The sequence below is a fragment of the Ursus arctos genome, unplaced genomic scaffold (genome assembly GCF_023065955.2).
Source record: "Ursus arctos isolate Adak ecotype North America unplaced genomic scaffold, UrsArc2.0 scaffold_2, whole genome shotgun sequence".
Lineage (NCBI taxonomy): Eukaryota > Metazoa > Chordata > Mammalia > Carnivora > Ursidae > Ursus > Ursus arctos.
Genome location: NW_026622874.1, coordinates 27488069 through 27501475, shown reverse-complemented (window position 1 = coordinate 27501475; position 13407 = coordinate 27488069). Strand labels below are relative to the sequence as shown.

The following is a 13407-nucleotide window of genomic DNA, read 5'->3' as shown; positions in this document are numbered from 1 at the left end:
TTCCCCCTCTTTGAAGAGGAAAATATAGACACAAACAAGCAAAAACTAAAAGCAGCTGCATCCATCCCTCCGTGGGCGTTTTCTCCTAGACGTGCAGCTGGAATGCCAAACACCAGCTACCCACTCCGTGGTCTGAAAGAGCGACGATGGCGTTAGATGCTCCCCCCAAAACCTCCTTACCGGCGGGAACAAAAGTGCAGCCGCCACCCCACCCAAGTCCTGACCGGCCGAGGCTGCAAGATCAAGGCCATGCCAAGGACCGCAGGATCCTTCTAAACACGAGGCTGGGGCTGGAAAGCCGGGCAGGTGCCAAGGGGTTAGGGAAGCGGTCCCTTTGGGGAGTTCTAGCTCAGCACCACCACCACCCGCTCCCCCACTTCACCCCCCCACACACGCTCTTACCTCCCGCAACTCCAGCCTCTGGGCCACGGCCTCCAGGCACTCCTGCCCGGTGCTCTCCACCGACAGCGTGCACTCGATCACATTGCTGTCCAGCAGGCGGATGCGCGTGACAAAGCAGTTCTTGCTCAGGACGTTGTAGCGCCGCGTCCGGCGGAGCTTCAGGCCGAAAGGCATGGCGAGGCGGCCCTCCCACGCCGCCTTCCTCTCCCGGCGCCCACGGCCCTGAGACGGCCTCAGCAGCTTCGTGCCTCGGCGAGGACACCACCGCGCGTGCTCCTCCTGGTGCCCAAGAAGGTGTCCATGCCCAGCGCGGCACTCCGGAGGATCGCTGCGAACGGAAGAGCAGCAAGGTCATTAGCTGCGGGGCGAGCTATAGATGCCGTGGCCTGTGTTCCGCGCACACGTGAGCACGCAGCCCCCGACAGACGGACATCCAGATTCCGGAAGCAGCAAGCTCCGCAGCTGCCAAGCATCTTGGCAGAGGCCATGCTCTTTAAATGATCTTACAAGGGGCATCTCATAAAATCCACTCAATAGCTGAGGCCACTGAGGGTCAGAGAGATGAACTCATCCAAGGACGCACAGAGCAAATGGCAAAGCCGGAATTCAAACCGAAGTCGGTACAACTTAAAGTCACATGCTGTTTTCACTGTACCATCCCGTCCACTCAAGAAAGCAGCAGGAGTGGAACCTGGGGACTGTTTAACTTCTAAATAGATTAACTCATTTCGATCTCATTAACATCTACACCTGATGGTGTAGATTTTACGTTCCCCTTTTACAGAAGAAAGAAGTGAGGTCCGAGGAGTTCAGTAAGATCCTGAACTTAGGATCTTACCTTGTTCCTCCTCCCTCTTTGCAATACTGCTTCTTTCTTTGCATTAACATGTGTCTTTGTTTTTATTTTAATATTCTGTTATTTGCTTTATCTTTTTACTTTATACACTTAGAATGGATGATAGAAAATAGAAGGAATGCACATTTTTAGAGTCAGCAACATTCTACATTACAAAAAGTTTCAAATACATGAATCCTTTTGTGCATTTAATATCACAGCTCTTTGTGTTTTTCTTCACCAGTTACACAGTTAGATGTGGGGAACCACCCGACTCTCATTTTGTTCTTTTACAAAATGCTTGATGCAGGGGCGCCTGGGTGGCACAGTCCTTAAGCGTCTGCCTTCAGCTCAGGGCGTGATCCCAGAGTTCTGGGATCGAGCCCCACATCAGGCTTCTCCACTAGGAGCCTGCTTCTTCCTCTCCCAGCTCCCCTGCTTGTGTTCCCTCTCTCGCTGGCTGTCTGTCAAATAAATAAATAAAATCTTAAGAAGAAAAAAACAAAAACAAAAACAAAAAACGCTTGATGCAAAAGCCTTGCCACCAAATTACAGATAATTTAACTTACTAATAATGAGATGTACAGACACCCTAATGTCCCACCCAAGTTGACTGATAACATGATTGCCACGGAGAACACAAGAATAAAACAGTAAAAACAAAAGTGGCTTTACCGTTCCACCCCGAGCCAGCAACGCTCCCACTGGGAGCTCATTAAACGTATCTTGCAAAGAAGCCAGAAATGTCCAGACAGCCTTTCTGTTCCACTTTCCCTTCTCCGTAAGTTCAAAAGACCATCTCTTGCTCATATGATTGTTCTGTTAACTTTAACTCAAGCAGATTCAGCCTGTCTTCACACCCTTCATCCACAGAATTACCTCTGAGTCCCTCGACACTTAGATGGGCAAATATGAATAACTACTTACAGAAATTCCTGAATTAATAAATAAAGTGGCTTTATGATTTAGAAACCACTCCCTGTCAGTACCCCAGGCCTCACCGAGGTTGTCAGGGCACAACCCTACAACACAGCAAAACATACTCCCCAGACTGCCTCGGCCAGTCTTTGATGCCTGCCCTCTGGCACATTCCTTAGCATGACAGGTATATGTTTTATGATGGCTTAAAATACACATGCTAGAGACTGTGGCTTGGTAAAATCTATTAATGTTTCTAAATCACTTTGTGTTGGCAGAGTGTCATGTTTATCTCTAAGGTAGGCCAACCTGATGGTCTGATATCTGTAGAAAAGACGATGTAGGGACCCACCCAAAAAAGCAAAAAAGAGAGACCCCAAATTCAAATACAGAGCCCTTAAGAGTGGACTACTCACACATTCATTCCCACACTTGTTGAAGCACAGGGCAGAAGACACCAAGATTTAACTCGTACATTAACCAGGGAGCCTCAAAGAAAAATATTTGCTCTGTGGGCATAAGCCACATTTCTAATCCTGGGCCAGGCACTGTATATTTGGGTGTGTCTCACCTTAAACACCTATGAAAGAATGTGGCTGGCTGGGTACACGTTTATCCCAGCCACTATCAAAAACAATCCCTGCTGTATATTCTATAGGACGCCATCCATAATGCACAGTTAGTGAAATAAAAAGTAAATGTACACAAAATATAGAGACGATTGCAATTTTTATAAGAAACAAAAATACACTAATGGGAAAGAATGTAAGTTCACTGAAGGGATGAACAGGGCTAGATAGAGGTGATATTATATAGAACTCTCTATACTGTATACATTTCTAAACTGTTGTAACATTTCACAATTGCCTTATATTGTTTTTGCAAATAAAGATCAGTATATTTTAAATATGTCAGCTACTAAAAATGGAATGTCAGAAGCAACGTCCAACAATCTGGCAATAGATCTCCTAGAAAATACCTGGTTATTTTAAAGATTTTTAAAGCCATTTAAATCTTCAATTTGTAAGAAACTTGCCAGGTAAGGTATCAAGAAAAAAACTGTAAGAAAAGTGGTCTGAAAAGTCAATGTCCTAGGGGCGCCTGGGTGGCACAGCGGTTGGGCGTCTGCCTTCGGCTCAGGGCGTGATCCCGGCGTTGTGGGACTGAGCCCCACATCAGGCTCCTCTGCTATGAGCCTGCTTCTTCCTCTCCCACTCCCCCTGCTTGTGTTCCCTCTCTCGCTGGCTGTCTATCTCTGTCAAATAAATAAATAAAATCTTAAAAAAAAAAAAGTCAATGTCCTAAAACAAACAAGTTGAACGGGGGTGGGGGTGGGAATGTGGGGGTGGGGGAGGGCATGACTCTGGCGTAAAAGAGATTCAGGACTTCTAAAAACAAAATGCAATGTGTGAACTTTAATCAAATCCAGGTTTAAAAAAAATAGCTATAAAAGACATGAGACAATTAGGAAAATTTGAAATAGGGAATAGAAATTAGATGATATTAATATATTACTCATAATTTTCTCCTGTTTTGGATGGCAGAATTGTGCTTGTCTAACAGAATGCTTCAGGAGATGCCAGTAGATACATCTAGGGGGTAAAAATGTCATAATATCTGTAATTTACTCACAAATGGCTAAAAAAAACCCAATACATACATACACGAATTCAGAGTTGACCAAATAGGACAAAACTTTAAGAGTTGTTAAATCTAGATGATGGGTGTACAGATATTCACTTTATTGTTCTTTCAGCCTTTCTGTATACCTAAAAACGTTCACAGTCAAAAGGTTAAAAAAAAAGAAAAAGAAAAAAGAAAACCCTCAATGCCAGTACTAAACGCAGCTGCCTCTTTCAATAGATGTCTCTGATCCCTCCCATCAAAGTATTCTTTGTCTGAACTCCCACATCATTTCTGTGTATTTTAACATACCAAACTTGTGTTAAAAGTATTAGCACGTTTGACTCTAAACTCCTCCAGAGCCAGAGACATGTTTTCTCCATCTTTCACACACACGTCTTTCACCTAAATTAAAAGTTCGTTCACACCCAGAACTTGTACAGTCGTAGAGCTGTACCAGCAGCTCATTGAAGACACCCCTCGCCTCTAGGACGGGCTCCACCTAAATGATTTCAAGTAAACAATCTCTGTGACACTCACCTGTAACGACAGGGTTCAAGAAGATGACCTCTTAGTCCCTTTCAGTTTTACCATCTTAAGAGTCTAAGAATTTTCCGCCATGCTTAGCTCTCAAAGAATCCATAGCACATGTATCCCGAGAGTCTATCTTTTAACTATTTATACAGGCACGGAGTTTTTCGTTACATGGAACCCAGCACCCTCTGTATTGAAGCCTAATTCCTCCACTTGGTCCTGGATAGCCAGAGGGAGCAAGGATTAATATACGCCACCAGACAGGAGACTGGATGTGAAATCCATTACAAGCCAGTCCCTCTCTGTTAAATAGTCTGGCTCCTGGCACTCTAATGTCCCTGTGGTTCTCAGGGGTCTCCTATTTACTGCAGCACACGAACAACATTATAAAACCTAGAACCAAGTGCCATAGTCCCCTAAAAAGCTCACGTTTATGATGCGTTAGATTTTCCTGATAAAACTGGGTTTTCAGGGGCGCCTGGATAGCGCAGTCGTTAAGCGTCTGCCTTCGGCTCAGGGCGTGATCCCGGCATTCCGGGATCGAGTCCCACATCGGGCTCCTCCGCTGGGAGCCTGCTTCTTCCTCTCCCACTCCCCTGCTGTGTTCCCTCTCTCGCTGGCTGTCTCTCTGTCGCATAAATAAATAAAATCTTTAAAAACAACAACTGGGTTTTCAAAAGAGATCAAATTAGGGGGTCATCATTCTACTTACTGTAAGATTTGTTGTTGTTGTTTGGAAAGCACCTTTACAAATAAAGTCACTTAAAAGATCGAGTTTTATCTACTCTTCAAGAACATATCCAGCAAATAATACCAAGCTGCAAATGTTGCTGAGACCCATTCATGGACGTTTAATGGAAGGGGCTCTTTTTGTGTTAGCGTAGATAGTAAAACCAACAGTGCCGACTCGTGATTTTTTTTTTCCAAAACAACAGTAACATATTCGAACTTCAAAACATCATCTGCTGATCCTCTTTTTCAAAGATGTACCTTCATGAGAAAAGTGGCATCAGAGAGGAGTTAGGCCCTAGCCCTTTAGTGATGAGAGTGGCTGGGAATAAGAAGCAAATGTGGGGGGAAAAAAAAATCACAGGGAAAGTGCCACCAACGCTCCGATCTCTCCAGCTCCCGGGGTCTTTGTGTCCATGAAGCAATTGGCAGGTGCACGTTGAAGGCTGCCGGGAGGAAGGACACCCTAGTGACAAGGCATGAAGTGCAGTGGAGCAGGGAGGTCCTCTCCAAGGACCAAAGTTTACTCAGGAAACAAACGGAACACGTGCAAACCTTCCTGCAAGAACGGGCCTCGGAGAACACCAAGTGGCTTAACTTCTCCCAGCCTCAGTTTACTCATCTGTGAAGATAATACCCACCCCGCTGGTTTGTGAGAAGTCAATGAGGAAACGCTTCTGTGGGTGTGCACATGTCCCCTTCCCACTCCCCCTCATACAGGAAGCCAGGCTCAAAGGATAGCAGAGCAGCTGTGAAAAGAAGGACTTGAGTACCTTACCACCTACATGAAAGAAAGAAAGAAAGAAAAGAAAAGAAAAGAAAAGAAAAGAAAAGAAAAGAAAAGAAAAGAAAAGAAAAAAGAAAAGAAAAGGCAAAGCAACACGGGAGTTGGACACAAAGGTGTAACAAGTCCACAGGGAAGCTGAAGTATAAAACTTGAACCATGTATTCTCCCAGCCCTCCACCTTGTAATCCCCCAAACGCTGATACCTGGAGGAGAAAGGAGCCAATCACTAGAAGAAACGCTCCCATAAAGAGCCCATCCTAGGCATGTAAGAAGGCTGTGGCCTTTTTCTTATCTTTGTCAATAACGTGTATAGTGTCTTTTTTTTTCCAGTGGAAATTGATTCCAAATAGCTGTTGGTCTTATAACCCATTTGGCTCTATCTCTACAGCTGATGGCATATGACAGTCTCCCTCACTCCAGAGAAACCCCTGGGTGTGTCTTAGCTCCCCAAAGAGAATTTTGAAGGGAAGGATCTGTGTCGGATTCAGATTTGTAGTCTCCTTTGGACATGGCAGAAAGCTAAATAAATATCTGTCATTATGATGAAAGAATGAATCCTGAAGTAGCTGAGTTTTTGAGGCCAAGCTAGGGCAGGGGCCTCCAGGTGACCTCAAGTGACACCTCAGGAATGTGAAGCCTGAGATAGGTCTGACTTTCAGAGCCCTAAGAGAGGCTAAATTCTGGAGAAGAGGGAAGAGGAGTTATTCAACTCACTTGTGCTCTTTGGGGGAAAAAAAAATTGAACCGAGATTTCTGAAAGAACATTCCCACCACCCAAGTTTGCCCTTTCCAGCCCTTGATGTGTCTTAGACTGGGGGTGGTCTCAGAGACCAGAGAGATGTCAATCCCATGGAAGTTCTTTGCAAAAACTACAAGGGAATTACTGATGGCATAAAGAATTCCAATGTGCCCATGATTGCCGAAAGCAATTTGTAGGGATATTTGCTCTGTAAACACTACACTTTAAAGGCCTCCTAGAGAATGGGCTATACAGTAGGAGAGAACATACAGAAAAGCTTCAGTCACTTCTAAAACTCATTCCTGACCCATCAGCCTCCTAAAAGATCTAATATGTAAGTTTCCATCATTTAACTATCAGCTGTGGAGTTACCTTCTACTTCCTTTTCCCCCCCTAAACATATCAACAAAATACCTGCCAAGTTGAAAAGTTGAAAACACAAAGTAAAGCCAGCTTTCTGATGATATAGAAAAAGTCAGCTGGCTGATCGAAAAAACGTTAAACATGATGGGTAAGAAGTGAAGAGACCTTTCAGAGTATCAACCAAATACAGCTTAATCCTTCATCTTTCCTGAATTACCTGCACAGTCTTCAGGGGAAAAGATGGAAATTAAAATCCGAATCTTAAACACAGTCATCCTTCTATTTCCCCTGCTATATTATGTACACTTGCCTTGCTTTTTTTTCCCTAAGGGTGAGTTCTAAAATCACCAACAGAAGCTAACTGCTGTTCAGCCGCATTCTGTATTTACTAACAGTGTCTGGAATTCTTCCAGCATTCCACATTATTACAACTCCCAAGCACACCTCACAGAACTATGTAACCCTGGTCTGGGTGTGAGAAAGGAAAAAATGATGCGATTAGTCCATCCTGTGTGTAAACCTGCAGGAGGCACAGCTCAGTTTTGAGAAGTACTATGTCTCTTTTCTAAGGAGAGTTTTAAAAAGGGTAGGAGGGCGCAGGGCAAAAAGGACTATGAGAAAATGCCTTCTCTGATTCCCCCTTAAAGAAGAGCAGAGAGGAACGGTGTTCTGTTTGGTGAAAAATCACACTGTTGGTTTCTTCTATAAATTTTAGTGCTTTGGAATACCCAAATGATAGCCGTATGTCGAATTATTTGAAGCCAAGTAAAATGTGGTGCAAGGTTTGAAGCACAAGCCCCTGTCAGTTGTTAAATAACTACACAACAAAGGCAGAAGGGTCACATTTTTAAATTCCTTCCTCTCCCTCCAGCTAACTCACTTGCAAACATCCAGTGCTGGGAGAGAGAATTTTGCCCAAACGTCTGTATTTAGAGCTGTATTTGAGGTTAGAATGAAGATTCCTGCTCTAGGACCCACTCCAGTGGTGCCTGACCTCCACGAAAGGGGCCCACATGGCAACCACACGCACGCTGAGTATCGTCAAACTCCAGGAAATGAAGCCAAAACATCCTGGAAGCCATCAAATATCAGAAAGCCCTTAATTCCAACAACATACACTTTTCTCAAGAAACAAGCAAAAACAAAACAAAACCAAAACACCCCCGCCCTCGCGGTTCAAGCACTCTAACTTTATATGCCTTTACATACCTTGCTTCTTCACCCTTCGCAGATTTGAAAGAGATAAAGAAAATTTTGTTGGCAGGGAATAAAATGGCAATGAGGGAGGCAAACTATAAAACTGAGCATTCCACAGCATGGAAGACTGTGTTGAAAGCACCCTGTTAGTATAGAGGGACAACTAACTAACATCCAGCATACTCTGGTTAAGATGGCAGGAAATAAATATACTTGTAAACAGTTCCATGCCTGGTGGTTAAAAATTACCCCCCAAAAAAGTGGTTCTTGAGTGGGAAAGCTTCTGGAATCACTTCTTCCCCTAAGCAGTGGTTCTCTATAGAGTATTCCTGCTCTAACACTCAAAGTAAACCAGTTCTAGGAAGAATCAAAGGCTGCATTTTCAACTATACGTGGGAGGGGATGGGGAGGACAAGCCTGTGAGGACAAGGAGTCTGAAACTGCCCCCAAGTCGTCATTGAAAAAAATCATCTCCCCATTCCCTGCTCTGAGGATCACTGCCCTTAGGTCTCTAAGGGAGACGTGATCTTACTATAGGAAGGATCCCAAAACATTCATTTTTGACTTTACTGAAACTTTTAAGGCATTCAAAGCACATCTTGAATATTTATAGATAAAATACTATGTTGTCTGGAATTTGCTTGAAAATAACTGGGCGGGGGGCGGGGGGTGGCTCAGTCACTTAAGCATCTGACTCTTGATTTTGGCTCCAGTCAAGATCTCATGGTGGTGAGATCAAGCCCTGCGTTGGGCTCTGTGCTGAGCGTGGAGTCTGCTTAAGATTCTCTGCCTCTGGGGGCACCTGGGTGGCTCAGTCGTTAAGCGTCTGCCTTAGGCTCAGGGCGTGATCCAAGAGTCCTGAGATCGAGCCCCACATCAGGCTCCTCCGCTGGGAGCCTGCTTCTTCCTCTCCCACTCCCCCTGCTTGTGTTCCCTCTCTCGCTGGCTGTCTCTCTCTCCATCAGATAAATAAATAAAATCTTTAAAAAAAAAAAAAAAAAAAGATTCTCGCCTCTCCACCCTCCCCTCCACCCCCCCCCCCACCGCCACCACCTACCTGCCCTCCCCACCTGCCCCCCGACCTCTCCCCCATCGCCCCCTACGCTGCTCCCGTGTCCATGGTCACTCTCTCAAAACAAACAAATGGGGGGGGGGGTTGGGGGTAAAGATAAAGCAAGATTGGCCATGAGAGTTGCCAGTGGCAGGTAGCAGATAGGGATGTCAGGGCTCATACCATTCCCTACAGTTTTGCATGTGCTCAAAATTTTCCATATTAAAAAGTTAGGGTTTTTTTTTTTTCTTAAAAAGAAGTATTTCTTAAATGGCACTTTATAAAGTAATCTGGTAAAACCGAAAACAGTGCCCACTTTGCAGAAATACGTTACAGAAAAAAGGCATCAGAATTCTCCCTCGATGCAAACCCCTCTTGTCCTTCCAAAATGAAGCTTGCATTTAGCTACATCGAATTGACAGTAATCATTTTCCATTCCATGTTTAAAACATGGCAAGAAAAATTCCTTTTGTAGGTAAAGCTGACAAGTTGGAGAAAATGCAAAGAACAATCAGGCTGAGGATAAGGGACTCTTCCCTGCGCGCAACGTGCTCAATCAACTCCATCAGAACACCTGACTCCGCCTGACTTCTCTGAGGAGCTTTCTCTGTCTGTTCACGCCAGGAATGCTTTGTCCTCAGAGACTCCACCCTTTGAGAGACCGTAGAATCTGCAACTCTCCAAATCCAGTTCTTTTCGCGGTCAGGGTCTACACCCTCGGTGATGTGCGTCCTGGAATGTCGCAGCTAATCATAGATAGGAAGCAGAATGGGAGAGTCCTGCCAGTGTCAGACACTAAGAAGGCAATAATGAGCACCTCCATTTTTAAAGCAGATACAATGACAGAGGCATTCTGCAAAGCAGGATCTCCAGTGGCCCTAGGAGATGGCTCTTCCGAATGCCCCCATTTTAAGACTAGGGCACCAAGGCAGGATAAGTTACGACCTTGCCCGAGATCACACAGTTACTAATGACACTATCTGACCCTCTGCGCTTACTGAATGCTAAAACCATGCTAAGAACACCCCGAAAGGGGGTAGGAAACGACCTGGTGATATAAAAAGAACAATGACAATAGCAAACAACCACATTCTATAAGGAAGGCTTCGACATGCCATCTGCAGGCGCTCTTTGCTCACCCAGAGTGGACTCTATTCAGATGGTGGAAAAGTATCCCGAGCCCTAGGAGGTTCTTTGCAGAGGGCATGGCAGCAGAATCAGGGCCCTGCCCCGTCACAGCATCCCATACCTCCACCCCCCGACCCAGTGCCTCTTACCTCGACAACTTTCCTTCTAGGGTTCCAGTCTGTGCTGCAGGGAGGGATAATCCTGGCCCATCACATACAACCTCTTCAAAAACCAACTTGAAAAACACAATCACAAGAGCAGCCGAAGAGGTTTTCCAGCCTGTTCATATGACTCACTCATCAAAACAAAAGAAACTCGCTGAAGGTAAACATACCTCCAACTTGCTTCACGCTCCTCTGGGATGTGCACCCTGAAGGGACAAAGCTGATCAAGAGAGGGGCTCTTCGCGAGAGGCTGTTACCAGTGACCTCCCTTGTTAGCAAAGTTTTCCACACCTCCCTCTCCCGCTTCCTTCCTGCCCATGCCTGAGTTCCCTCAACTTCCCTCACATGTCCAGGGCTTTCGGATGGGAGGACTCACCCGTGTCACTTCCTATCCGAACAGAAGCAGCAGCCACGCCTCTCCGCCAACCGTCTCTGCGAGTGGGTGGGTGCCCGCAGCGCCCAGCTTCCCTGGGTACATCGCCACGTTCCCTGGTTTCTCTAGCCCCACCAGTGAACCTCGCCCAGACGTGGAATGATTTCCCTGAATAAGCCACTTACAGGCCGCAGAACCACAGCTCCGCATTTCTTCACTTTCTGCCTCACTGTCTGCATTTGTGCTCTGGGGTGGTAAGTGCCCGCCACCCAGAGCTGTTGGATTACACCCGTCAGTGATCCATCAAGAGCTGGCACCGTGCCTGGCACACGGTGAGCGCTATTCACTTGTCCACAGTCACTGTCCTTATTGTTCCTGTCATTGAATCCTGCAGGAAGCCCAAGGAAATACCGACTGCCAAGTGTCACAAGTGTAAGAACGGGTCTCCAACAAGCCAGTGGTTATCGAATGTTGAAAGGTAAGGCTATTTCTCCCAAGGAGACAAAAAATGAATGCAAAACAAGCAACTACAGGTCTCGGGGACTGGGAACCATGACAGGATACTCTGTGGGTTTCAGATACTGCGACCACTTCAGGGAGTCAGGCATCCAAGCAAGCGGGTTCTCAAGCGCTACAATGCAATCCCTGCTCCAGAGCCAAGAAGTTGAATCAGAAGGGAGAAAGAATGGAAACAGGTATGAACTAGCGTCAGCTGTTACACAGTTGCATAATCCCAACTGATGTAACCAAGTGTTAATTACTAATGGGAGAAAACAAAGCTTCTAAACAGAGATGGTCATGCTGTAGGCTGGCATCTACATAATAGGCAGACGACATGCACACATGCACACACACGCACAGGAAGCCCATCATAATCGTCCTTTCTTCCCTCTGTCCCCTGCTTATGAGACACACACACAAGTGGCTACTTGGAAAAAACTTATGTTGTACTAGCAGCTCTCAGGGACATTACAAAGAAAAGGCACCTGCTTCTGGCAGAGTAACGTTGCTGTTATAAAAACAATTTGTCAGCATACTAACATTCCTCTTACCATCAGTGACTCAAAACTGAAGGTGCCCAGCTGCCTGCATCAGTGTTGAGCAAGCCCCGCCTCTAGAGACAAGATGCCACCTGCAGGGATGGCTCCCCCCCCCCCCCCCCCCCGCCCCGGGAGCAGCCCTGAAGGGTGTGGGCACAGGAAGAAACAGGAGGGCAAATGTCAAGTGCTTCAGCTCTCAAGCTGGACTCTTAGCTCTTAAAAACTGAGAAACTTAAAACATGTACGATTTCGAACAAATTCATATCTGATCAATACAGCAAACACGACACGGAGTAAACCTAATTCGAGAGGCTCCCTTTGCTCTCCTGACTTATACCTACGCTTCAGAATGCGAAGGATTTCAAATCTCCCTGGAAATAAACCCTGTCTACTGAAATCTTTGTATATAAGCAAACACATCCCTGGGAAAATAAATGCATATCTATTCTTCAACTAGATTGTGCGAGGCCAGGAACCAACAATGCTTTTATACAGCTTTTAGAACCCCAAATCCCTCTGCACTATAATTAATGCATACTCTAACTCAGCAATGCCACTTTGGGGAAACAAAAAGCAATGAATCTTGAGGATTATGTATAAGGATGGTGCAGTAGGGGTGCCTGGGTGGCGCAGTCGTTGGGCGTCTGCCTTCGGCTCAGGGAGCGATCCTGGCGTTCCGGGATCAAGTCCCGCATCGGGCTCCTCTGCTGGGAGCCTGCTTCTTCCTCTCCCACTCCCCTGCTTGTGTTCCCTCTCTCACTGGCTGTCTATCTCTGTCGGATAAATAAAAATAAAAAATCTTAAAAAAAAAAAAAAAAAAGGATGGTGCAGTAAACGTCGTCTGTACTGGAAGGTGGGGGACTGAAAACAACCTGAATGTCTATACTAGAATTGTGACCGAATTAACCCTGGCAGAGGCACATTATTTAGGGTATTATGCAATTATCAAAACTTAAAGTGGAATCTATGCACTCAGAGCAACACCCATGAAAAATTCTATACCTATTGGCTTGTTGCAAAAGTTGCAGGGTAATACACAAGGCAAAAACAAAGCAAAGCTAGTCATCTTGTATGTGTTTATGCTCACACAATCTTGGAGAAAGGTGTGGAATATGTCCATCCTCAGAGGGATAAAAGGGGAAACAGAACATCTACTTTGTCTTTATACAATCTTTGGAGTATTAATGTTGTGTTAAACCCAAAAAACCCCTTATGTTAAATACTGCCTCTCCTGGGGCGCCTGCGTGGCTCAGTCGATTAAGTGTCTGCCTTTGGCTCAGGTCCTGATCTCAAGCCCAGAGTCCAGTTCCCTGCTTAATGGGGAGTCCGCTTCTCCCTCTGCCTCTGCCCCTCTGCCCCCACTCCCCGCCCCCCGTGCACATTCTCTCTCTCTCTCAAATACATAAATAAAATCTTTAAAAATAAATACATAAATAAATAAATACTACCTTTTCTAAATGCTAGATATAAAAAACTGGGGAGAAGTGTTCCTTCAGGAGTAATATCCTATCAGCCATCATTTAA

The 13407-nt window shown here is 45.5% G+C and overlaps 1 protein-coding gene across 3 annotated transcripts in view; it reads right to left on the bottom strand.

The window, feature by feature from the left end:
- The window catches only part of PTPN14 (protein tyrosine phosphatase non-receptor type 14), a 172058-nt gene that overhangs the window by 103392 nt on the left and 55259 nt on the right, over positions 1–13407 (bottom strand). The window contains exons 1-2 of one of the 3 annotated variants that reach the window (XM_048225480.2): positions 10456–11754; positions 403–730 (exon numbers count right to left, since the gene is read on the bottom strand). In XM_048225480.2, coding sequence (XP_048081437.1) covers positions 403–576 — 174 coding nt within the window. In that variant the 5' untranslated portion in view covers positions 577–730; positions 10456–11754. Of the gene's footprint in view, positions 1–402; positions 731–10455; positions 11755–13407 lie in introns of those variants that run through there. The other 2 variants (XM_048225481.2, XM_026509139.4) reach the window with 2 other exon arrangements.